The following is a 26,245-nucleotide window of genomic DNA, read 5'->3' on the forward strand; positions in this document are numbered from 1 at the left end:
GATCATTAAAAAGGGAGTAAAACTCACTATTGAGAAGACCGCGAACCGCCGACCCGCGTCTATACCCACTCCCAAAACTTCTATCTGCAACCCACAGGGTTCCGTAGATTTTTGCGGGTGACCCGCAGGTACCCGCCCCGCTGCAGGACTCTACCTTAAGGGAAACTACTGCATCTGCAATGGAAGCAGCCCTTTCCTTTCATTAGAAGCAGCACATTGGACAATATGGTAGAACGCAAATCAGGTATGAATTTCGATTATGGTCACATATTTAAGGTGCTGATTACCCATCATTTATATAACATTAATGGTGTTAGGGCACAGAAAGGTGCAGCAGTGATCACGTGTCACTGTAGATACCCCAAACACTAGGGGGTAAATTTACTAAGCAGAGAAAATTCACCAGCGACACCTTCGCAGCCATCACAACACTTCGCCAGGTTAAGATTCGCTCAGCGAATGCTAATTTACTAAAATGCAAAGTTGTGTCCAGGGCGCCAAACGCTGGCGAATTTTCACTAGCGTTACTTCGGCAATGCGAGCCAATCAAAGCGAAGATGCGCTAGCGTTCGATTCTGCCTAGCGCAACTTCATTAGAGGTCTTCACTCAGGAAATTTAAAGTTGAATGGACGTATATCTTGCAGCAAATACATTACGTTACACAAGTCCAGGGAACCTTAATAAAGACAATAGAGTTGTTATAATGCCCTACACATGAGCCCAGTGTATAGTTAATGTTCCCTATATTAGAAAATGTATGGGGGAACCCGGTTACCCAAAAAGGACTTTTGCAGGGTATCACTCTGAAAAAAAGGAAAAGTCGCCAGCGTTTTTTTGGATCTTAGAAACTTTTTCCACTAAAAAATATGTAAGTAACAGAAGATTGAGGAAGATCTATGCACTCCAGTGTACTTCACCTGGTCTGAGCTGGTGAAAGAGGTAACGTTCATTAAAATCCGCATCATGAATTTGCGGCGTAACGTCCATTCACCAGAGCGAAAATTTGCCTGGCAATAGAGTGTGAATCACCGATAGTGTCTATCTACTTAGGTAGTGATGCCTGCGCCCGTTAGCAAAGTCCCTGAAAACAGTAACGCTGACGAAGATTCGCCAGCGTTAGTCACTTCGCCCCTTTAGTAAATCTGCCCCTATGTCATTTTAAGTCACTTGTTCTTAATCAGGATAATGTATTCTTATAGTGAACAGCATGATGGTATAACTGAAGACCCATTGGTCCAGATGTAACCCCACCATGGGATTTATTTGGGCCCCCATCCTGCTCACCGCATCCACCATCATTATAATAGAATCCCACCCTCTGACAAGTGGTAAAAGCAATAGCAGATCATTGACCCATGGTAGGCAAAATGTTGGACGGTGCTGCTATAGCGGATACTTTTGATGTGCAGGAATTGATAACGATTTTTTAAAGGACTTTTTCTGTGTCCCTGGGTAAGGAGGTGGGGGCTCGTCATTTCTTGCATCCAATACAACTTCGTCATACGGAGGGGGCGGCAGCTGGAGTGGGGCTGTAGGTTGTAAAGGGAGTTCCTCTGAGCTCCTGGAGTTGTTTGATATATGTCTGTCTTCAATGCTTCCATCTTGGCTTGAAATAAAGGAAAAGAAAGATCAATTAAAGGGGATCCGTAACCCAAACAAATTATTTGAAATCCTATGTGATCACATTAGTCAAGCAAAATGATCTTAAATTACACTGTATAAATTATTTGAATCTTGTTTCCATCAGTCTGGGAATTCATAATTATAACAAGCAGGCAGGAGCCATTTTGTGGACACTGTTATTAAGGCAAGTCTTGCCTCATCTCAGAGTCTTGTTTGTGCACCAGAATGGGGGACCTGATGTCCATCCCCATGCCCTGGCTACACAATTAAATGGTTAAGAGAACTGGGGGAATGTGGGGAGAGCAGTAACATCTAGGAAGTGCTGAATGGAAAGTGAAAGTAATAACTTGGCCCCCCTCTATGCCTAAGGCAATATTTGATTGACAGCTGAGATTTTTAAATGAGTTAACAACAGCTTAAATAAAAAACACTTAATGAACACTTAAATAAAAAAAAAGAATTTGGATTTCATGTTTAATTTGAAAAGGACTTTTATTATACAGCTTTTTATGTCTGGGTGATAGGTCCCCTTTAATAGATTATTATACATCCATCACTATTACTCTTTCTAGATATAGCAGTAAAGGTCATGTCTAGGGGCGTAACTACAGAGGAAGCAGACCCTGCGGCTGCAGGGGGGCCCAGGAGGTATAGGGGCCCCTTGAGGTCCTAATTCACATACAATTTCAATAAGAATTGGTAAAAAAACGGTCAATCTCTAGTAAGGATTCACTGAACCCACTATTTTGGATACGGCCGAACCCCTGAATCCTTCACAAAAGATTCGGCCGCTTACCGAACCGAATCTGAATTCTAATTTGCATATGCAAATAAGGGGTGGGAAGGGGAAAATTATTTATTTCCTTGTTTTGTGACAAAAGGTCATGTGATTTCCCTCCCCGCCATATGCAAATTAGGATTCAGATTTGGTTTGGTTCCTGCTGAAAAAGGCCGAATCCTGAACCGAATCCTGGATTCGGTGCATCCCTAATTTGCTGTGGGGCCCAGTAATATCGAGTTCACTTGCACGTGTGAATAGTGTGCAAATTAGGGGGCAGGAGGGGGAGCCTATGTGCCTTCCCTTATCTACCCCTTATAAATACAGCACTGAATTCATGGGTAGGGTTGCCACCTTTTCTGGAAAAAAATACCGACCTTCCTATATATTTATAATTTTTCCCTATTAATAACATTGGGATCAGCCATAATTTTTACCGGCCAGGCCGGTAAAATACCAGCCAGGTCGGTAAAATACCAGCCAGGTGGAAACCCTATTCATGGGGAAAACACTGTGCTCCAACTGACCCAATCTTCCACCTGTCACCTTTCATAGGGTTAGCTATGGGTGAGGCCTGAGTATAATAACATAAGTGCTTCCTTGATATTTATTCTGGAATATCTTTATTTCTTTGAATCTATAAAACCAAAGTGTCAGGGAACATGTAGGTAATGCTCCATGGATTGTCAACACGTCAGCTAAACTAAAGCCCCCGGCTGGGGGTGATGAATAAGACGGAAGTTCCCAGATATGACTGAGGTTAGACTTGGGCTATGTAATTAAATAGGGATAATTGCATACTTGTGCCAGACAGGCCATAATTATAAAGCCGTGAACAGTCTCATTACACCATCTGTAAGAGACCAGATCTTTTTCTGACAATCTGAACGGGAATATTTATCAACCCTAGAACGGAAACGGGATACTCAATTCAGTTGTTAAATAAAGTTCTCATGTCTTTATAATACACTGTACAATATCAAGTGCATAGTGATGTCATAAGGTAATAATTGATGCTTAGTGATGTCACTTACAATCTTGAAAACAATAATCTGGCCCCTGCTTTATAATTTATTGTTCTCTTTATAGTGAACTGAAATGCTGTGTTAGTTTGGCAGAAAACTCTTTCCCAAAGTTCTGGCTCAGCATCGTATTGGGGTCAGTTTTAATCCTAATGTGGCTGCCATCTTTGTAAAGTTTCTGCACTCTTTCTAAACTATAGTGCATGCACGAAAAGTCTTTACAGTTGACTCAGAGAGTGGATTTTTGAACACCTGAATTTCCAGACCACTTATGTTGTATTCTAATAGTTATATCAGATTTTAAAGGGGAACTATCCCAAAAATTTAAATTTGATATAAGCTTCAGCATACTGAAATAAGACATCTTCTAAATACAATCAATTAAAAAATTCTGCATTGTTTCTGAAATAATCAAGTTTATTTTCACTATCCCTCTCTCAGCATCTGTTTCTCTTCATTCTGTCTTCATTCAGGAGTTGGGTGTCAGATATTCACTGACAGTTAGATGCAATATATCTTATAGGGGAACTCCCTTTCGTAGCAGATTAATTAAAGCTCACAGGACTGGACTGGGATTCAAAATAGGCCCTGGCATTCCTAGTACACAGAAGCCAAAACAACCCCCACCAGCCCAACCTAATAGTCACATTCTATGGCTTCTTACAACAGCCCCTCTGGCATTTGCCAGAACCCACAGATTGCCAGTCCAAGCCTTTGTCAGATATTCAGTAACAGTTAGATCCAATATATCTTATAGGGAGGCTCTTTTTGCCTAGAAGATGTATTAGAGCTCACTCTATTAAAATCACCAGACATCATGTCTCTCTACATGCAGAATTTGTGCAAAAGACAGTTATTTCGTTAGATTTTGTTTGTACTGGAATCAGTTATTTGAGTGAGCTCTAATACATCTGCTAGGAAAGGAAGCCCCCCTATAAGATATATTGGATATACTGTCAATGAATATCTGACACCCAACTGCTGCATGGAGAGAGAATGAAGAGAAACAGATGCTGAGAGAGGGATAGTGAACATAAACTTGATTATTTCAGAAATGATGCAGAATATATAATTGATTGTATTTCAGTATGATTAAACTTATATTACATTTTAATTTTCACAATAGTTCTCCATTAAATAAAGAAGCAAGTCACTGAACACTGAGGTTCCTATTGGTGCTGGTAATCGCAAGGGCAGGAAGCATCGGGTAGTGTGCTCCTACACCAGATGGCATGTGAGTTCCATCAAGTTCCCAGGGGAATAGTATGTTAAAATGGCAACAATTTCATTTATCACCCTTCATTCAGCAAATCTAGCTCAAGATCTTTAGTAAAGAGTGCAATATTTTAATACTTACACATTACGGTGCCTTCGTGGAGCACAGTAGACCATATACCAGTAGTATCCAAGAAGGCCCAAGATTACTAGCAACGTCCCGCCAGAAATGATGCCAGTGAGTAAGCCGACAACATCAAGCTTTACAACTGCCACGAAAAAGAGAAAACCAAATAAGAGAACACACAACTGTATTAAGTGAAGTCCTAGATACATGAAGTTAGAAGAAAGTTATTTTATTGCATGACAAGGCACAAAAGGCAATTCCAAGCATTGTAGGTGGGGGACCAATGACTTCTAAATGTGGGTGTCATGCCGAGGTCAGAATCCTATGCCAAATGTTTGCAGACACAGGGACGCCATCAGGGGGGGGACATGGGGGAGAGTTGTAGGGGGCCCCGAGGGTAAGGGGGGCCTGGCCACGCCACACTTACTTGATTATCCGGGCCCCCCATCTTTCTGAGAGCTGCTGACTTTGGGAAGGCATGGACGTTTAAGGGGCTCTGGCCACCAATTTTCTTATAATGTGGGTGGGGGGGCCTTGGCCACCAATTTTTTTTTCTCATGTGGGGTCCCAGCCACCAATATTTTTCAATGGGGGGCCCTGGCCACAAATGTTTTTAAATGGGGGGCACTGACCACCAATCTCTTTTTATTAACATGTGGGAACCCTAGCCACCAATATTCTTTTTGTTTTTTAGTGTATGGTGGGGGGCGGACCTGTGGGGTGGGGGAGGGCGGACCTGTGGGTGGGGCTTGCAATGGGCGTAGCCCAGGGGGCCCAGGAAATTTTGTCGTATGGGGCCCTGTGATTTCTGATGGCGGTCCTGTGCAGACTTACTCAGTTTATACCTCATTTTTCAGGTAAAGGGGACTCTACGCGTGCCTTATAGTAAGGTCAATGTAATAAATAAATAGAAAGATAGTACAAGAATATATATACACTCAGAACTGGAACAGAAAAAGAGGAGGAAAGCGAAAATAAATAGCTGGGGAGAAGCAGAGGAATGGAGAAGAGGAGGAAGGGAAGAGAAGAGAGATAACGAGTAGATAAAAAAAAGGAAAACGTGAGAAGTGTGTGTGTGTGTGTGTGTGTGTGTGTGTGTGTGTGTGTGTGTGTGTGTGTGTGTGTGTGTGTGTGTGTGGTGTGTGTGTGTGTGTGTGTGTGTGTGTGTGTGTGTGTGTGTGTGTGTGTGTGTGTGTGTGTGTGTGTGTGTGTGTGTGTGTGTGTGTTGGGTCATAAGTTGGTCCAGTAGATCACTTTACTTTGAGGAAATTACTGTTATGTTTCAGGTTTGGCACCAGGATGGTTTGTGGGTTACATTTGCTGGAGATGGGTTAGGTAGCGGGATGAGCTGGTAAAGGAAGTGTTTTTATACAATGTCAAAGGGCTACTATTTATTGTGCTTATAGGGGGTTGCTTTGTGTACTCAAAAAGCCAAGGCCATGTTTGAATCTCAGTACGGACCAGGTCCAGGTGTACGTCCTAGGTTGAACGAGAGTCCATCTAATTCAATCGTTGCAATTCTATAAGTGCAAGGCAGGGTGAAAGTGCATAGTGAAATCCGCCATCTTTTTTCACTTTGCACCCAGCCTTGCATGCTGCATAAATTGGAGCAGGTCTCTGCACTCCGAAATGGAGGGGGTAAACAGGCACATTTGCAGCAGACCCTTATTTCATCTTACCAGCATTAGTACACTGGGTACATTGGTGCAAAGAATTTCACTGCACAGTATTCATCATGAGCTGAGACTAGGGTTGCACCTGGCTGGTAAAAATGATGGTTGATCCCAATGTTAATAATAGGGAAAAAAGATAAATATATAGGAAGGCCGGTATTTTTTTGCAGAAAAGGTGGCAACCCTAACTGAGACAGGGGCTATATTTAATGCTCACTATATGAATCCACAAATCTAGCCGCAGCTACTACGTACCATAACAACTCCTTCATGCCATGTAATCCCCCCCCCCTGTTTTGTGCAGCAAATTCACACTTACCGTCTTTGGAATCTTTGCTGGTGTATTTTTGCCAAAATGCCATCTAAAAAAGAAAAAAGTCAAATTTCATTCATTTGCAATTTGCCAAAAATTATTGTAACAAACACTGAATGCACAGATATTTCTGCCACCACTTTATTATAGCTGAGGGCATTAAAGGAGAACGAAACCCTAAAATTGAATATGGTTAAAAATGCGATATTTTATATAGTGAACTTATTTCACGAGGCTAAAGTTTGAGCTTGTCAATAGCAGCAATGATCCAGGACTTCAAACTTGTCACAGGGGGTCACCATCTTGGAAAGTGTCTGTGACACTCACATGCTCAGTGGGCTCTGATTGGCTGTTGAGAAGCTAAGCTTAGGGCTCGTCACTAATTATCCAGCAGAAAATGAGCTTCCCCTGTAATATAAGCTGATGCTACAGGTTTGCTGATTATTAAATTCTGATGCTAATTGCACTGGTTTCTGTGCTCCCATGTAGTAATTATCTGTATTAATTACTAATCAGACTTATATTGTGACATTTCTATTCTATGTGTACTGTATATTGTGAGTGGGTCCCTAAGCTCAGTAAGTGACAGCAGCACAGAGCATGTGCAGTGAATCAGCAGAAAAGAAGATGGGGAGCTACTGGGGCATCTTTGGAGACACAGATCTTTACTGCTAAAGGGCTGTGGTTGCCTTGGGCTGGTACAGAAGCACAAAACATAATTTCTAGCTACTTCTTTAGTTTCGCTTTAGTTCTCCTTTAATTACTAGAAATATTTTAACTTTGTTGGAGTTTCCAATCACAGCCTTTGCAGCACTGGGCTAGAGAGTAATGGCAGTTTTCAGTCAACCAACCTTTCTGCGTGGTGGAAGGTCTGTCTACTCATCCCTTTAATCACGAAAACATCTTTCTGCACAATCATTTTTATAATGTGTCTGTAATTTAAGCGATGAGATAGCAACCCCGCTGGGTGGCATTTTGGATGCTATGAGTAACTATTAGTTGACCACACAGTCTGCATAGAGAAGCCAACACAAATTACATTGTTTCTTAGAACGCTAGGATGTCAGGTACATTCCTATCTGTAGGTCATTCCCTTTAATATGACTTGTTAGAAAAAGGTGTAATTAAAAGCCCTCTACTTAAGTAGGGTTGTCTTTTAGTGATTAGGAAAAGAAGATTGTGTACTTTGTTAACTCACTGTAATAGCTTTGGCTATAGATCAGGAAGACACTTACACACACAATATATATAGGGAAAGAAAAATATGGGCACCCCTCCATTGTAGTAGGAGAATTGCTTCATTTTGAGCTCTGCCTTTTAATTTTGGAAGCAGCTTTGATCAGAGAGAACTGAGGGATAAAGCTAACTTTTTGGGTAAAGCTATAAGCATTTTGTTGATCACAAGGGGTCAGAGTGGTCCACCTTGGATTTCCACCCTATTGGATAAAGGCTTATAGGCCATTGGCATAACTAGAAGCTACCCACCTCACCCTCCACTAGGAATGGCATTTATGGGCATAATATTTATGACTCCTGCATTCAGGGCAGGATTTAAAATTACTGCACCCCTAGGCCACTTTCCTGTTCTCCCCCGATCCATCGCCCATGATCGGAAACCCCTGCTTGCGGACTATCTGACCCGCCACCAGCTTACACCCAACCTCCACACCCAACCTCCTTCCTGCTCACACCCACCCCTGCCGATCACAATTGTCTTACCTCTGATGCTCCTGGCCCAGCGCAATAGCTTCCTTTGGGGACTGGGTGGGCGGTAGATTTAAACCGGTGTTACAGATTACCACTCTGTCCCCTGTGGAGATGCGACCAGCGGGCGGCATGCCGCCCCTTAGTGTTTGCCGCCCTAGGCCCGGGCCTATGTGGCCTGCCCACAAATCCGGGCCTGCCTGCATTGGGTCAGATACCCAAGGGCACTGCACCAACGAGACAAGTTGGAAAACTTGCCTCAGGCAGCAGCACCGGAGAAAGTTACTAGGGGTGGCAAAAAGCAGCTCCTGGTAACTTTAAGAGTAAAATTTCTGGTTTTCAAACCAGAAATTCGGCTCTTCGAGCACAGAAAGCAATTACACTTTCTGCACTAGAGACTTGGGGGGAAATTCATTAACGGGCGAAAAATCACCAGCGACGGCTTTGCGCCTTCGCCAGGCGCAACTTTGCATAGACAACACTAATTCACTAAGTTGCGAAGTTTCATCGCCGGCGTCGAATGCTTGCGAAGTTGCGCTAGCGTTAGATAATTTGCATACGGCATGAAGTTAAATTTCAATGGACGTATATGTTACAGCAAAAACATTACACTGCACAAGCCCAGGAACCTTAATAAAATAAAATAAAGTTGTTATATTGCCCTACACATGAGCCCAGTGTATAGTTTATGTGCCATATGTTAGAAAATGTAGGGGGGAAGGAGGGTACCCAAAAAAAAAAGTACAATCTTTTTCAGCCTTTCACCCTGTAAAAAGGAAAAGAAGCCAGCGTTTTTTGGGATTTAGAAAAAATTTCAACTTTTTTTGGAGCAACTCCTATCTACTCTATTGCACTTCAACTGGTCTGAGGTGGCGAAGGCAAGTCTGGTGATAGAGGTAACGTTCAGTAAAAACAAAAATTTTGTGAATTTGCGTAGTAGCGCTCTTTCACCAGAGCGAAAATACGCCTGGTGTTAAGAGTGCGAAGTTGCGCTAGAGTCTATCTCCTTCGCTAGTGGAATTACGCCAGCTTAGGCATTTCGCCCTTTAGTAAATTTCCCCCTTGCACTCCACAGTGGTCTTGCCTACTGGTTGATGGGGCAGTATAAACAGCTTCCCATAATCCCCTTGGGTTAGACCACAGCTCTGTAATTTGGGAAGTATAGGGGGAAAGGCGAGGAGCTGGTTTTCAACTGGACAAACACAAATTGATTGGCCCAGGTTACATCCCATTAAAATAGGGACTTTCTGACACTGCCTGAAAATATGCTTCTACCTAGAAAACCTTTTGTAGAGATTTGTAAAGACCCATATGTTTCCATTTTGCTCAGGTGTTAACACTTAGAGGGTTATTTATTAAAGGCCTACTGTTAGTAGACCTACTGTTAGTTGAGAAAGTGCTCTATCTATCCCGCCTTTGTTTTTGTTTGACTAATTAAAGGACCAGTAACATCAAAAACATTTTTAAAAAAATTCATTAGTATACATCAAAAAATAAACACCAAGACAAATAAAACTTTAAAAATCTTTTGGCCTTTGGACTGAGGGTCTGTTTGGGATACACTACTTTTTGATTTTTTAATGAAATAAGGAACTTTTTGAAATTGACATTTATTTTTTTTAGACAATGTGCCAGCAGTAGAGACACACACCACAGTATATTCATTTATTTGGTTATATATCAAAGTCCAAATGCCAAAAACGCAAAAATTTTTTAGCTTTTTTAACTATACAATCCAAATTTTTAGTGGGAAAAAAACTAGAATTTTTTGTGATTTATTTTCCCCAGAGGCTGCTAAAAGTCCAAACTGTCGGGGTCCTGTAGAAGTCAATGGCAAAAGTCCCATTTCAAATTTGAAGAGATCATGGTCTGCGCTGAGTTTTGGCCAAAAATGTAAAAAATTTGGGGGTTTCCATTGATTTCTCGAAAAATTCAAGCATTTCAGGCATAAAACTCTTTTTTTCCCACAAAAACCCAAATTTTTCGAGTTTTTTCTACTGAAACGATTTTATCGAGTTTTTTTCAATGATGAAAAATGTCAAATTGTGGGTTTCTAGTGATTGCACGAAAAATTCAATAGTTTCGTCATAAAAGTAAAAAAATTGGTTTTTTTTTCAAAAATGCACACTTTTCGAGTTTTTTTCCCAAATAGATTTTATCGAGTTTTTTCAATGATAAATAAAGTCAAATCGTGGATTCTAGTTTGGTCTGACTTTTTTTGCTTACAAAAATCAGATTTTTATCCGACATCAACATTAATTCATTACCTCCCTATATCAGTCACAATGTGATCTTCACTACATAGTACTACCTACTGTCTGTATTAAGTTTTATGTGCTCCAAGTATCTCACCGGGTTTGTTGGTTCTGTCAAACGAGCTTAACCAGTTCCGTTAATCATTATTGGCGTGTCAGCTATTATTTCGCAAGAATCGTGTGCCTTTCAAAAAGCAGTGAACAAGCAAGGGATAGGACTCGTGGCAGCAGCACTGGAAATGACTTGTTAACTGGAGTTGGATTAGGAAGGGAATAGGGATTACTAGCAGTGCCTTATGGTTTGGGTTCTAGGAGCAAGAGCGGTACACTTACTAATGGAGGCCCATTTATCAAAGTCCGAATTTATCTCATTATTTTCTCAAAACTACTCCGACTTAATCCGCACAGGTTTTTGCCCCTTATTTATCAATAAATTTTTCCTAAAATTTCCGGTGCGGGGAAAAAACTCCCAACAATTTGTGATAAATTCGGATCGCACAAATTTATCGGACTTTCCACATGCAAACTCCGACTTTTTCGGATTTTTGCCCGAAAACCACAAAATCAGTGGTTGCTGGGGTAATTTGGACCCTAGCAACCAGATGGTTGAAATTGCGAACTGGAGAGCTGCTGAATAAAAAGCTAAATAACCTTAAATAATAAAAAATAAAAAACAATTGCAAATTAAATTATTTTAGATTTCCACCCGCGTAGAAACATATTGTAACAAATTGTAGCCTCACAGAGTAATTCTTTTTTTGGCTGCTGGGGTCAGTGAGCTCCCCATGTTAAAACAAGAAAGAGGCAGAAGAGGAAGGTAAATAATTCAGAAATTACAATGCGGGGTCTTTAAAGCAAATATCAATGTTTCTGTATGATAAAAAGTTGGCCAGGTCTTGTAACCCATAGCTACAGTTTACTTGCAAACAGCTGACCAGTACAAAGTTGCTGGTGGGTTGCTAAGGGTTACTAGACCCGTATAAAACTTTGCACTTTTTATTGATCTAACCCTGCTGACATTATTTTGACCCCATAAATGCTGATGCCGCCTGGAATAATGCAAAGTTCAAGGTAGCAGGGAGTCCAGGGTTCTGATTCCTGTCCAGTCAGAGCACCTTCACAGAATCTTTGGGAAAACAAACAGCAGCATTCCAAACTCCTTCACCCAGATCCCAGGTCCCAACCCTCTCAGCAGTAGCTCAATCGTAAGGCCCCTGTACACAAACAGGTATAAACTGCCGACAGATTTTGGGTGGTCATACACAGCTGCTGATATCAGTCCTTTAGATCAGTGCTGTCCAACTTCTGTGTTACCAAGGGCCAAAATGTTTATGGTCTACATGGTGGAGGGCAGATAATGGAAGCCAGTGTTGACCACTCCCGGTTTTTAAACCACACCCACTTTAAACCACACCCATGTTACCACAAGATCATGTCCATATTAATGGTGGAAGCACACCAAAAAACCAAATGGTTGGTGCTCACTGCAGGGATATCACTTATATGTGAAAAAAGTTGTCATATTAAGACATACCCTTAAATCCACATGCCTCCTCTTCCCCTTGGATAACACAGCATCCCAAGCACATGATTAAACACCTTAGGGGCTCCTAACAATAATTTATTTTCAAATGCTAACAAACCCCCAGTTCCACAGGCAGAGAAGGGCACACACAGGCAGAGTATGTCACACAAAGCACAGCAGGGCACACACAGGCAGAGTACGTCACACACAGGCAGAACAGGGCACACACAGACAAAGTATGTCACACACAGGCAGAGTATGTCACACACAAGCAGAGTATGTCACACACAGGCAGAGCAGGGCACACACAGGCAGATCAGGGCACACACAGAGTATGTCACACACAGTCAGAGCAGGGCACGCACACACAGGCAGAGTATGTCACACACAGGCAGAGCAGGGCACACACACAGGCAGAGTATGTCACACACAGGCAGAGCAGGGCACACACACAGGCAGAGTATGTCACACACAGGCAGATCAGGGCACACCGAGTATGTCAAACACAGTCAGAGCAGGGCAAACACACAGGCAGAGTAGGACACACACAGGCAGATTATTCGACAGAGGTTTCGGCAGCTAATCTGCCCATGTAGGGGGTGTTCTGACAGGTCTCCCTGATCTATATCAGGCCAAATATTGGGCAGATATCGATCAGGCAGGTTTGATTTTTTTTGGCGACTTTTCAAGGATTGCTGTACATATGGGAGTAAACGACCCATTGATTTACTGAACTTAATTAAAATGATGAGATCGAGCATGGAAATGTTTCAGACATATGATAGCAGATGTAAAATGGAACAGCTCTACATCTGGGATGGCTGGGGGGATACCAGGCGCGTTGAATCACCCATTCCTGCATGTTCTTAATTTACAGTTGATCAGTAAGCTCATTATTTGCAAAATAATGAAACAATGTAGTCTTACTGCAGGGATTCAAGTGTTCCTTAAGGCCAGAGACACACATGGAGATTCTGACAGATTAGTCACCCGGCGACAAATCGACTCTTCTTCGGGCGTCTAATCTCCCAGAACTGCCTTCCAGACGGCTAGAATCTAAATCGCCGGCGGGATGGCACTCGGATCACTTGGGCACTCGGGTGACTAATCTCCCCCAAATATCATTGTGTGCCTAATGGAAGCCCCTTCTTTTCCCTGCTCTTGTGTTTCATCCCATGCCTTGTAATTACACATTAATGCCAAATCAGTAAAGGTGCCACACTTACACTGAATCGCCTTTTGAAGCGTCGGGTGCACAGCTGTGTTCCTCTCTGCCAAGGAATACATCCACAGTAAAACAATAAATCCAGCAGCACTCCGATATGTGATTCAATTGTTTATTCGTGCCATTAGCAAAGCTTCAAATGCCAAAGACTAAGACTTCTCAACCTGATATACTGATAAATGAATGTACACAAGAGATCTCCAAAGTCACCTCTCAATCCTAAAGGGGTGTTGTATCATTGAGCGAACGCTCACACACATGGCTCATATTAAACACACACACACACACTGCATATTAAGGTTTTGTGTTCAGATGTTTGTAGATATACATGTGGTTTTTGTTTAATATCTCATGCATTTTTATGCAGTATGTTTTATAAAGACATACTTTAATAGAACTAAAAGATCGAGCTTAAATACTACATTGAAGTAAGTAGATACTATAACAATTGTTCCTATTGCTCTTGTGATAATGATGATAGATAGATAGATAGATAGATAGATGATAGATAGATGATAGATAGATAGATAGATAGATAGCTAGATAGATAGATATATGATGGATGGATGGATAAATAGATGGATGGATAGACAGGCTATTAATATAACATTGGTCCTCCCTTTGCCGCTATATCAACCTCTACTCATCTCAGAAAGCTTAGATGTTGGAGCAATGTTGGTGAGATATTCTGCCGTGAAAGCTGAGGTTACTGAGGTTAGATGCTGATGTTTGGGATCAGGCTTGGCTTGCATATGCAATTCAATTCATCCCATAGATTTTAAGTTGGGTTTTGGTTAGGGTCTGTACAGGCCAGGGAAGTTCTTCCACTCCCATCCCAGAATATCTGTTCTGTACAGACCTTGCCATGTACACGGGGACATTATTTTGCTGAAACAGGAAAAGGCCCCAAAATAGGAATGGTTGACACTATAGTCTTAAATATCACTTTCAGAAGAAGCAGGGGCCCTTGGCCAAACTCCAGACAACTCCAGGGCATTATTCCTCCACTACCAAACTTTACTGTTGACATAATGCATTTAAACAGGCAGTGTTCTTCTGGCATCTGCCAGACCCATAACCTCAGCCTCCCTGATGGTAAAATATAATTTATCATTAAAGAGGACTCGGCTCCACTGATCTAGAGTTCAATAGCGAGATCTTTATGCCACGCCAGCTAACACTTAGCCATAACCCCACCTTCCATGCTCCCTACAAATACTTGTGCTGACATTGTTCCTGGAGACAGTTTGGATATTATCAATGAGTGTTCATGTCTTTTTAAATATTCTAGAAAGCATGGCATGTGCCCCTTGCAGGGTAAACTCCCAAAGCACAAACAGTATAAGATTGCATATATTAATACAATTCAGTTGGTGCAAACTGGAGGTCCTATCGATGCAACATGCAAAGGGAACCCCGAAATTTCCACGTGCTCACGGCTAGTGTTAAAGGAGATGTGCCCCCCTAAGAAATAACTCCAAATCCTTTTCCAGCATGTCAGTTGTGCAAAATAAACTTTACTTATAGAGCGTGAGGAGGGAAAACAGGAATGTGGGGAGAGCAGTGACATCTAGAAAGTGCAGAATGGAAAGTGAAAGTAATTGACTCAGGCATAGAGGTGGGGCAGGCAATATATGATTGACAGATTAAACATTAAAACACCTTTATAACAGGTATGGATGTTTTAATGAAAAAAGAATTTGGGTTCCATGTTTAATTTGCAAAGGATTTTTATGTGTGGGTGACAGGTCTGCTTAAACACAGGGTACCCTTGAATCAAAATGAGCTGCACCTTGCGACCTACTTGGGGTTATTTTATACTTTCCTCTGTATCTGAACAGGAAATGGATAGTCAAACATTAACCCACATTTATATTATATATATAAGTATCTAAGCTTTCATTACTGGCATAGGATAGATATTACCGCTGTATCTGGATCCTCAAAGACTTCCCGAGCCTCCTCGTAGTTGCAGATCTCCTCGTAACATTCCCTCTCCAAATTGCCAGGGACGATCATTTCAAAGTCAAACTGGTTGTAGAGCAAATGTCGCCTAATGTATTGGCTGGCATCTTCCCTGTTAGTGAACACTGAAAACAGAAGCACAAGATCACGATGGCTGATCATACGGTTCCTTCTTCTCCAAGGACTACTAATAGCTTTTCTGCAATAGCTGTTGGACCACAATATTTCATGGTGCCAGGCCGTGTTCCGTGTCATGCCAGGAGTTGCAGCTCCCAAACACAATTCCAATACTCCTGAAACCCCTTTCAGGGATGTTCGGGTACATTGGCATCACATCTGCCAGCCATGACATGAAGATGCCAACCCAGCTCAATGCCTGTTTTGCCTATTTAACAGTTTATAAAACAGCAGGCCCAGTGCTTTGGGCTTTTGCTTCATTGATGGCCTTAAAGGAGAAGGAAAGCTACCGAAGCAGTATGTTGCCAATAGATTAGCCACAATAGTGCAAGCTATAACACTATATTTATTCTGCAGAATGCTTCACCATTCCTGAGTAAATAGCTCTAGAAGCTCTCTGTTTGTTTTGGATAGCAGCTGTCATATTAGCTTGCTATGACATCACTTCCTGCCCGAGTTTCTCCCTGCTCACTCATAGCTCTGAGCTCAGATTACAGCAGGGAGGGGAAGAAGGAGAAAGGAACAAACTGAGCATGCTCAAGCCAAGCCCTGGAGGTTTAAGCTGAAAACAGGAAGTCTGATACAGAAGCCCATGAGTACACAATAGAAGGAAAGAAATGCTGTGTTTCTTTTGACAGAGGACTCAGAGCAGCATTACTTTGAGGATTTACTGGTGTATTTATATAGACCTTTCTGATAAAGGTTACTTAATTTTAGCCTTTCCTTCTCCTTTAAATACTTGCAGCGAGAACCAGGGATTACATTGTAGCTCTATATCAATAATAATAAGTATAATACCTTTTTCTTTGCCCATGGGAGTGGATTCTTCGGCCCAGTGAGGAAACCCATATACCAAGAAAGGTAACTGGCAGACCAACACCAGATTCACTACAGATGTTTGGTACCTAAAACCAATAGAAGCATGTTAGCTGGAACACATGTTGTTTAACCATGCCTTACCTAAATGATGCCCGAACTACAATGCACAGAAGTCGCCAACCTATTGCTCAGGGCTGTAGTCCAGTAAAATCAGGACTGGATTCTTAAAGCTACACTGCTCCCTACATTTTAGTTCTGAAATTGGACAAAGTAGTTAATGTCCTGGTCCGACCAGCCATATCCAGTTATGCCCCTGAGCCTCCCCAAACCCTTAAGCTAAGGCCAGACGATGTTGGAGCCACTGCCCCACTGCTCTTCCGCTCCTGCTCTTCCTGCACCCAGAAGCATTGTTTCCGCTGGGGTGAAGGCAGACATGGCAGATTTTGGTGGCGAAACGCAACATTTTGCACAGAAATCCGCCCACAGTTAGAAAGACAAGGGAAGCAGCAGGGCAGCGGATTCTCTGCCTGATGAGAATCCGCATTCATAAGGATCGTCTGGTCCTAGCCTGAACCTTCTCATTTCTGCCGTTGAGGACTGTCCTATGAAAAAATGGCACCATTAGGAGGTATGGTGCTGGTGGTCCGAAGCCTACTTTTTGCAGCTTGGCAGAGTTTTATGGCAAGGTTTCTGCCCCTTCAAAAGTTCTGCTACTTTAAAGGGGTGGTTCACCTTTAAGTTCACTTTTAGAATGTTATAGAATGGCCAGTTCCAATCAACTTTTCAATTGGCCTTCATTATTTATTTATTTTTTATAGTTTTTTATTTATTTGCGTTCTCCTTCTGACTCTTTCCAGCTTTCAAATAGGGTGTCACTGACCCCATCTAAAAATGAATGGCCTGTAAGGCTACAAATTTATTGTTATTGCTACTTTTTATTACTCTTTTTATTCAGGCCTCTCCTATTCATATTCCAGTCTCTTATTCAAGTCAATGCATGGTTGCTAGGGTCATTTGGACCCTAGCAACCAAATTACAACCTGGAGCTTTTTAACTCTAAAGCTAAATAACTCAAAAAACACAAATAATAAAAAGTGAAAACCAATTGCAAATTGTCAAAGAATATCACTCTCTACATCATACTAAAAATGTTCTAAAGGTAAACAACCCCTTTAAAAGAATGGAGCGAGTCATGAATTCATTCTGGCTGAGAATATGCAACCGCAATATCCTACATTATCCAACATGTAATCCAACTTGTAAGAATATGTGCACCGCTTGCCTTCAGGGAGTTAATGTAGCAATACTACTCATAAGCCGGATATTTATATCATTCACCATACACACCTAGCCCAAATGCATTATGGGAAGGATAGAGACTATAAAACAATTTCTGAGACAATGGAACTGAACCAGTTACTGATCTAAACCCAAGCACTGGTGAGTAGTGACTGACTAGTTTTTGTGGTTGGGAAGTGACCAGGGGCGTAACTACAGAGGAAGCAGACCCTGTGCTTGCAGGGGGGCCAGTAGAATAGGGGGCCCAGTGAGGCCACCTAATCAATATTTTGGGGCCCTAAATTGAATTTGCTGTGGGGCCCAGTGACATATAGTTACGCCACTGGAAGTGACCCTTATATCGTGAAAAAACCCGGTGGACCCCTGCCCACCCAGACACCCTCCCCCAATCTGGGGTTTGGGTCGGGTTGTGCGTTAGTGGGCCCGGGTTGGGCATGGGGGTCCAGCTGGATCAGTGCAGGACTCTATCTTGTGTTAAGGGCTCAGGGCAAAAGTCCCCTCTGCTCTTGTGTATAATGGATAAATAATTTCACTGGTTCTCACTGAACTGCCAGGAAAATCCTGGTCTTAGTTTGAGTAATATGTCCATGATGATACTGTATTATCAGTGTGCTGGGCAGTTCCTTAGTCTTAAAAGATATGAAGAAGAAGCAGGGCCGACTGGCACTCCAACGGATCCACAAGACCAGAGAAAAATAGTTAAAAAATGTTTTTATTTGTACAAAGTTAAAAATGTATATTTGCATCTCCATCCGCCCTACGCGTTTCGTACCCACTTAGGGCACTTTATCATTGTTGACAATGATAGGCACTGATTAAACAGTCACTAGTGAAGGGCAAATTTCTCCTGTTTCTATTTGCTGAAAAATTCGCTGCAACATTTGCTGCTCCCCCATCACTTTTTGGGGGCGATGTTGAGCAACTTCAAGCAACTTCAAGCACTCTTGTTTTTCTGATAATCCCTACTAGCACTATATTAGTTACGTTCTCCTTGTGTAACATATTGAGATAATTGTGCAATTTATCACGGTAATGAAACTCTAGAAGGGTGGATACGGTGCTGTTAGGTTTTCAGGGACTTCCGGAGAAAACTTTATGAAACCAGGAATAGAGAGTCAAAGAAAATGCGTCATAACACTGCTCACTTCAAGAAGATTACCGAAAAGAAGAAAATGGAGGCCTGTGTGCTCCGCTGCGCTCACTCTGCATGTGCGGTCACTATTTCAAGAGGGGACAGAATTCTGGGGTAAGCAGGGAGGGGGTCCAGTGGGGACTTAATATCGCATGGGGGTTTAGTTCTCCTTTAAGCTTATCTGATCATTCAGCCCATGGTCTTAATCAGGGGTGTAACTACTAAGGAAGCAGACCCTGCAGGAGGGCCCAGGAGGTATAGGGGCCCCATGAGGCCAAAATAAAGAGCAATTTTTATATATATTGGTAAAACACGATAACCTCTGGTTATCTTGGTGCCCGAAAATTAATTTGCTGTGGGGCCCAGTAACGCCAATTTGGCCACCCTCAGCCACAGGATCTACTCGCCCGCCCGCCGTTACAAGTGCTCTTCCCTCCCCCGAGCTCAAGCGTTGATGCGCCAGTACTCGGTGCTCCTTAGAATGTGGCTGATCGGCTTGTCACACTTTGTGCCTTGCCACAAATTCAAGCCTGGGCCCAGTAACATCTAATTACGCCACTGGTCTCCCTGGAGGAATATCATACGATTGAGCCATCAGACAAAGTGAATTCAATTGGAAGAGAGGTGGAGCTACAGTTCTACTCATTACCTTGTCTGTTCATTTCTGTTTGCAACACCCCTATATTTGCCCACCCGCTTGTGTCTCCCCTTCCAAATTCCAGTGCAGTTTCCACATTGGAGACTGGGTTGGTAGAGGATTTGCCAGCAGTTTAAACATCCCACCCAGTCCCACCCAGTGCAGCTACTAACTATATGCTACAGACAGCCGAGAAAATTGATACCCTAGGCCCAGGGCTTCGTGGTCGGTCTACAAACCCAGGCCTAAAGAAGGTGCAAGTTTCATACCTTTTGGAAATAAAAAAAGGGGAAAAAGAAACAAAATTGGATTTTTGTGACCACACTCCCTAATTACCATGTTCATTTTACAAAATTTGGCAGGTTATAAAAGTTTGAACATATTTCTGTGTTTTTTTTTCCGTTATTAGTTTTGCTAATGAAGGTGTATTGCCCTTTAAGATGTTAATCTAACTTCGCCCAAGGGACCCGTTATCTTATATTGTTACACTTACTTATTTGCTTATCTAAAAATTGTTACAAATGTATCTTATCAGCTGCTGTGACTGTTCTGGGCTCTCTGCCAAAAGCCAATTAAGTTAGAAACATTGCTTCTTTTTCTGGCTGTTCAGTGCAGAGAAAAATGGGATGTTCCAGTACAAACGAGGGAGTGCGGGTTGAGCTGTCAAAAGAGGGACTGTCCCTCTAAAAACAGGACAGTTGGGAGGTATGAAGTTTCAGCTTGGACAGATTCACCAAAGTCTTACTAAACTATTTCCCTATTGTGAAGAGGAGGAATAGGAAGAGGACCCAAACAGCCAGGTAGTATGGTCATTATCTTTCCAGCAAGCAACCAAAAACGTTATATGATTGTCGGGTCACCGACCCTGGTAACCGAAAAAAAAATTTGATTGTACTGCGAGACTTGAACTTTATTGTTTTTATTACCTACTATTCTTTTTTCTGTTCTAAATAGCAGAATGTGGAGCGCTCCAATTGCAGCAGTAACAACAAGTAATCTATTAAGTTTTAAAAACAGTTACATTGTCACAGAAGAGCACACGTGTGACTTAAATTGAAATCACCCGTTGCCTCAACACGTTTCACGCTACAAAGTTGCTTCCTCAGGAGGTCACGGGGCACGGGGCACTACACTTCTATTCAATTAAACATTCCATTAACCTTTTCTATAATAAATTGAGCAATTTACATAAAACAATTAATTCCTTGTCATTTTAAACATATGAAAAATGCATCATCTTTTTCTGTTCTTACATCCAAGCTGCTGCATGGTTGCTAGGATAATTAAACTGTAGCAACAAGAAAGCAAAGGAAATTCCTTGCCTGATCACAGTACTACACAAATGTCAAGAACTCTTGCAAAAAGTTTAAAAATAAAAGACCAATTGCAAATATTCTTAGAATAACACGGTCTGACTGATTTTTTAAAAGAACCGCAACGTCAATAAATAAAAGTGGTTTAAAGTAATTAAAATAAAGAGTACTGTTGCTAGGCACTGGTGCTTGCTTTTGAAAGACAACTATAGTTTATGTAAATAAGCTGCTGTGTAGCCATGGGGGCAGCCATTTAAACCTCAGATTATATAGCAGATAACAGATACGTTCTGTAAGATAATACAATGTGATTCAACAGGTTATCTACTGTGTATCCTGTGATTGAATGGCTGCCCCCATGGCTACACAGCAGCTTGTTTATATAAACTATAGTAGTATTTATCTGTTATCTACTGTGTATCCTGTGATTGAATGGCTGCCCCCATGGCTACACAGCAGCTTGTTTATATAAACTATAGTATCCTGTGCTTGAATGGCTGCCCCCATGGCTACACAGCAGCTTGTTTATATAAACTATAGTAGTACTTATCTGTTATCTACTGTGTATCCTGTGCTTGAATGGCTGCCCCCATGGCTACACAGCAGCTTGTTTATATAAACTATAGTAGTACTTATCTGTTATCTACTGTGTATCCTGTAGTTGAATGGCTGCCCCCATGGCTACACAGCAGCTTGTTTATATAAACTATAGTAGTACTTATCTGTTATCTACTGTGTATCCTGTGCTTGAATGGCTGCCCAATGGCTACACAGCAGCTTGTTTATATAAACTATAGTAGTACTTATCTGTTATCTACTATGTATCCTCTGCTTGAATGGCTGCCCCCATGGTTACACAGCAGCTTGTTTATATAAACTATAGTAGTACTTATCTGTTATCTACTGTGTATCCTGTGCTTGAATGGCTGCCCCCATGGCTACCCAGCAGCTTGTTTATATAAACTATAGTAGTACTTATCTGTTATCTACTGTGTATCCTGTGCTTGACTGGCTGTCCCATGGCTACACAGCAGCTTATTTATATAAACTATAGTAGCATTTCTAAAGCAAATACACCAGTTGTATCAGTGCAGGGAAACAGTACATTACATTTAAATCATTTAATGTTTTGGTGTTAACATTGTTGGAGGTTGCTCAATCTCCACACCTACCAAAATGCCACCATGTTTGTTATGTTTGCCATACCGGAACGCTCTTCTCTCCGCTCCTGACTATACCCCCCTTCCCTGAGACAAAAAGTTCTCCACCCCTATATAAAGTGACTTAATCAGTGGGTGTATTCTGATTTGGGACTTCAGACTCCCCATACCAGCCTATTAAGCAGTGACGTAACTAGATATTACTTGGCCTACAGCAAATAATTTTTTAGGCCCCAAAATGTCTAGAGATTGACCTGTTTTATCAATATTTATTGAAACTGTATATGAATAAGGGTCCCTATACCTCCTGGGCCCCCCGGCAGCCGCAGGGTCTGTTTCCTCTATAGTTACACTAGACATAAAAGTAATTGTCGTAATATAAATGAGGACTTACCTTAAAACAGGAGCCATCGGGTTCCTTCTGACAGATTCATTGATGCCACAGGGCCAGCGCTTATCTCACTGATTGTTGACAAACCTTGGAATCAGGTGACCAGAAACTGACAAAGCAGAGAGTGAAGCCCTGTGGGCGACTATAACTGCCGGCACTTACTGTATCCCAGTCTTATAATATCACCAGCTGTCACCTATCTCCCGGTGTTCAACTGTCAGTCTGGCAATCGCCTTCAGGAACTCTGTACTGAAACGAAAACTATTTCCCTCCCGAAGAGAAATAGCAGGAACCACCCACCTGAACAGGGTTGGGCAATGCCGGTGACGTAGCGAAACACCTGCTTTGTCTTCCAGCAGAACGCCTAATTATTTTAAAGAAACACTCACCTTAAAGGAGAACTAAACCCTTAAAATGAATATGGCTAAAAATGCCATATTTTATATACTGTACTTATTGCACGAGGCTAAAGTTTCAGCTTGTCAATAGCAGCAATGATCCAGGACTTCAAACTTGTCACAGGGGGTCACCATCTTGGAAAGTGTCTGTGACACTCACATGCTCAGTGGGCTCTGATTGGCTGTTGAGAAGCTAAGCTTAGGGCTTGTCACTAATTATCCAGCAGAAAATGAGCTTCCCCTGTAATATAAGCTGATGCTACAGGTTTGCTGATTATTAAATTCTGATGCTAATTGCACTGGTTTCTGTGCTGCCATGTAGTAATTATCTGTATTAATTACTAATCAGCCTTATATTGTGACATTTCTATTCTATGTGTACTGTATATTGTGAGTGGGTCCCTAAGCTCAGTAAGTGACAGCAGCACAGAGCATGTGCAGTGAATCAGCAGAAAAGAAGATGGGGAGCTACTGGGGCATCTTTGGAGACACAGATCTTTACTGCTAAAGGGCTGTGGTTCTTTGGGCTGGTACAGACGCACAAAACATATTGTACAACATTTCTAGCTACTTCTTTAGTTAGGCTTTAGTTCTCCTTTAAAGGTATAACTCCACCCATAGTGTTACAAAATGTAATTCTAAACGACTTTTCAATATACATTATGTAATGAATGTGTTCTGACTCCAGAAACAATGTAGCAGAAGCCGCTGATTAACAGAACTGGGGGAGAACCGACTTCTGTTACTTTGTTTTGAGAGTAAGAACCATAGAACATAAAGGGATAAACAAACACCGTTTTCAATAGCAATTACATTTACATACAGGCATGCAGTGGCATAACTACCGGGGGAGCAGGGGGTGCGATTGGGCCAGGGCCCACACCCCCTCGGGGCCCCCGGCAGCTCGCGCCACTGTTCTAATGCGGCCGTTTCTGGCCGTACGGAGGGGGCGGGGCCCGGCTGCACGTCCCGCGCCAGGGCCCGCCCCCTCTAGTTACGGCTCTGCAGGCATGGGACCTGTTATCCAGAATGCTCAGGACTTGGGGTTTTCCGGCTAATGGATCTTTCCGTAATTTGGATCTTCATACCTTAAGTCTACTAGAAAATCATATAAACATGAAATAAACCCAATAGGCTGGTTTTGCTTCCAATAAGGATTAATTATATCTTAGTTGGGATCAAGTACAAGTTACTGTTTTATTATTACACAGAAATAGGAAATCATTTTTAGAAATTTGGATTATTTGGATAAAATGGAGTCTAAGGTGATCTGGCAATTTTACGTGCGAGCGCCGCACAATGGATCGTCGCCGTATCACCTTTCCTGAAGAGGAGCGCAGGCGGAGTTTCAGTAAGTTATTTCTTAATAAAGGCTGTGCGATTTTAAAGTTGAATATGTCTTGGTGTTTTTTTTTTTAGTGGTATATTAACCAATTGTTTTAAAAAATGTTTTGATGTTACTGGTCCTTTAATAACAGTGTCCACAAAACGGCTCCTCCCTGCTTGCTGTAATTATAAATTCCCAGACTGATGGAAACAAAATTTAAAAAATTTATATAGTGTAATTAATTTTGATTGCTTAACAGGATAAAATAGGATTTTAAATATTTTTTTGGGGTGATGGGTCCCCTTTAAAGTAATACAAATATAATGTAGTGTTGCACTGCACTGGTAAAACTGCTGTGTTTGCTTTAGAAACACTACTATAGTTTATATAAACAAGCTGCTGTGTAGCCATGGGGGCAGCCATTCAAGCACAGGATACACAGTAGATAACAGATAAGTACTACTATAGTTTATATAAACAAGCTGCTGTGTAGCCATGGGGGCAGCCATTCAAGCACAGGATACACAGTAGATAACAGATAAGTACTACTATAATTTATATAAACAAGCTGCTGTGTAGCCATGGGGGCAGCCATTCAAGCACAGGATACACAGTAGATAACAGATAAGTACTACTATAGTTTATATAAACAAGCTGCTGTGTAGCCACGGGGGCAGCCATTCAAGCACAGGATACACAGTAGATAACAGATAAGTACTACTATAGTTTATATAAACAAGCTGATGTGTAGCCATGGGGGCAGCCATTCAAGCACAGGATACACAGTAGATAACAGATAAGTACTACTATAGTTTATATAAACAAGCTGATGTGTAGCCATGGGGGCAGCCATTCAAGCACAGGATACACAGTAGAGAACAGATAAGTACTACTATAGTTTATATAAACAAGCTGCTGGGTAGCCATGGGGACAGCCATTCAAGCACAGGATACACAGTAGATAACAGATAAGTACTACTATAGTTTATATAAACAAGCTGCTGTCTAGCCACGGGGGCAGCCATTCAAGCACAGGATACACAGTAGATAACAGATAAGTACTACTATAGTTTATATAAACAAGCTGATGTGTAGCCATGGGGGCAGCCATTCAAGCACAGGATACACAGTAGATAACAGATAAGTACTACTATAGTTTATATAAACAAGCTGATGTGTAGCCATGGGGGCAGCCATTTAAGCACAGGATACACAGTAGAGAACAGATAAGTACTACTATAGTTTATATAAACAAGCTGATGTGTAGCCATGGGGGCAGCCATTCAAGCAAAGGATACACAGTAGATAACAGATAAGTACTACTATAGTTCATATAAATAAGCTGCTGTGTAGCAATGGGGGCAGCCATTCAAAGGAGAAAAGGCTCAGGTTACACAGCAGATAGCAGATGTAGAACATAATGGTGTTATCTATTATCCATTATTTATCCTGTGCCATATAGCCTTTTTTCAATTTCCGCCATTGCTCAACAGCAGCTTATTTATATAAACTATAGTAGTGATTCTGAAGCAAAAACAGTTTTACCAGTGCAGGGCAACACTACATGATATTTTCATTACTTTAAAACACTTTAATTCTTTGGTGTTACTATTCTTTTAATTCACACAAATGTTGCATTACCCTAATTGTCCTGGATTATAGCTCCCAGCATAGTTCAACATTGCATGCTGGGAAGTGTAGTCTTCCAACGGCAGAGTTGGATTCTTAAAGGGGTGGTTCACCTAGTGGGCCAAAATAATGGCCTTCCTGATATATGATGAAGGATAGAAAACATATAAATTGAGACGTTTGTGAGACTATTAAGCAGGGACTTGTCATCATGAAATAACTACCTGTAGACTTGTTCCCCTCTTTCTCTTATTACCTTTATCCCATCGATTGCTATTGCCCAACTACAGCTCCTACACTGCTCTTACTTGTTAGGATGCAGAGAGATGTAGTGCAGGAGCATTAGGCATAGGCTAAAAGAAAATACAGGTGGGAACTACATTTCTTATCCCCAAAGAATATGCATGAAGTTTGTGAGAGTAGTTGTGAGAGTGCCAATTGGAAAAAGAAGGATAAGTGAAACATCATTTCTAATTAGTGATGGGCGAATTTGTTTCTGCAAAATTCGCGAATAATTCGCTAAATGCATTGAAGTCA

At 41.7% G+C, this 26,245-nt stretch overlaps 1 protein-coding gene across 1 annotated transcript; it reads right to left on the bottom strand.

Annotated features, from left to right (window-relative positions):
- Window positions 1-946: 946 nt before the first annotated feature.
- prrg4.L (proline rich and Gla domain 4 L homeolog) lies at window positions 947-22,664 on the bottom strand. The gene is made up of 6 exons (XM_041589911.1): window positions 22,358-22,664; window positions 16,402-16,508; window positions 15,388-15,551; window positions 6,759-6,801; window positions 4,782-4,908; window positions 947-1,607 (listed from the first exon to the last, which is right to left on the bottom strand). Exons 1-6 carry the CDS (start codon window positions 22,372-22,374, stop codon window positions 1,385-1,387), a joined length of 681 nt encoding a protein of 226 aa, XP_041445845.1. The 5' UTR covers window positions 22,375-22,664; the 3' UTR covers window positions 947-1,384.
- Between the last annotated feature and the right edge of the window lie 3,581 nt (window positions 22,665-26,245).

This window comes from Xenopus laevis, chromosome 4L (assembly GCF_017654675.1).
Source record: "Xenopus laevis strain J_2021 chromosome 4L, Xenopus_laevis_v10.1, whole genome shotgun sequence".
Taxonomy (NCBI): domain Eukaryota; kingdom Metazoa; phylum Chordata; class Amphibia; order Anura; family Pipidae; genus Xenopus; species Xenopus laevis.

What these genes read in the sequence shown, in the direction of transcription:
- prrg4.L (XM_041589911.1), bottom strand. An exon ending in TTGAGGATCCAGATACAGCG is followed by an intron (nt 6,802 to 15,387) that starts GTAATATCTATC and finishes TTTCTTTTTTAG; the next exon opens with ATGGCATTTTGGCAAAAATA. An exon ending in CCACGAAGGCACCGTAATGT is followed by an intron (nt 1,608 to 4,781) that starts GTAAGTATTAAA and finishes CTTTATTTCAAG; the next exon opens with CCAAGATGGAAGCATTGAAG.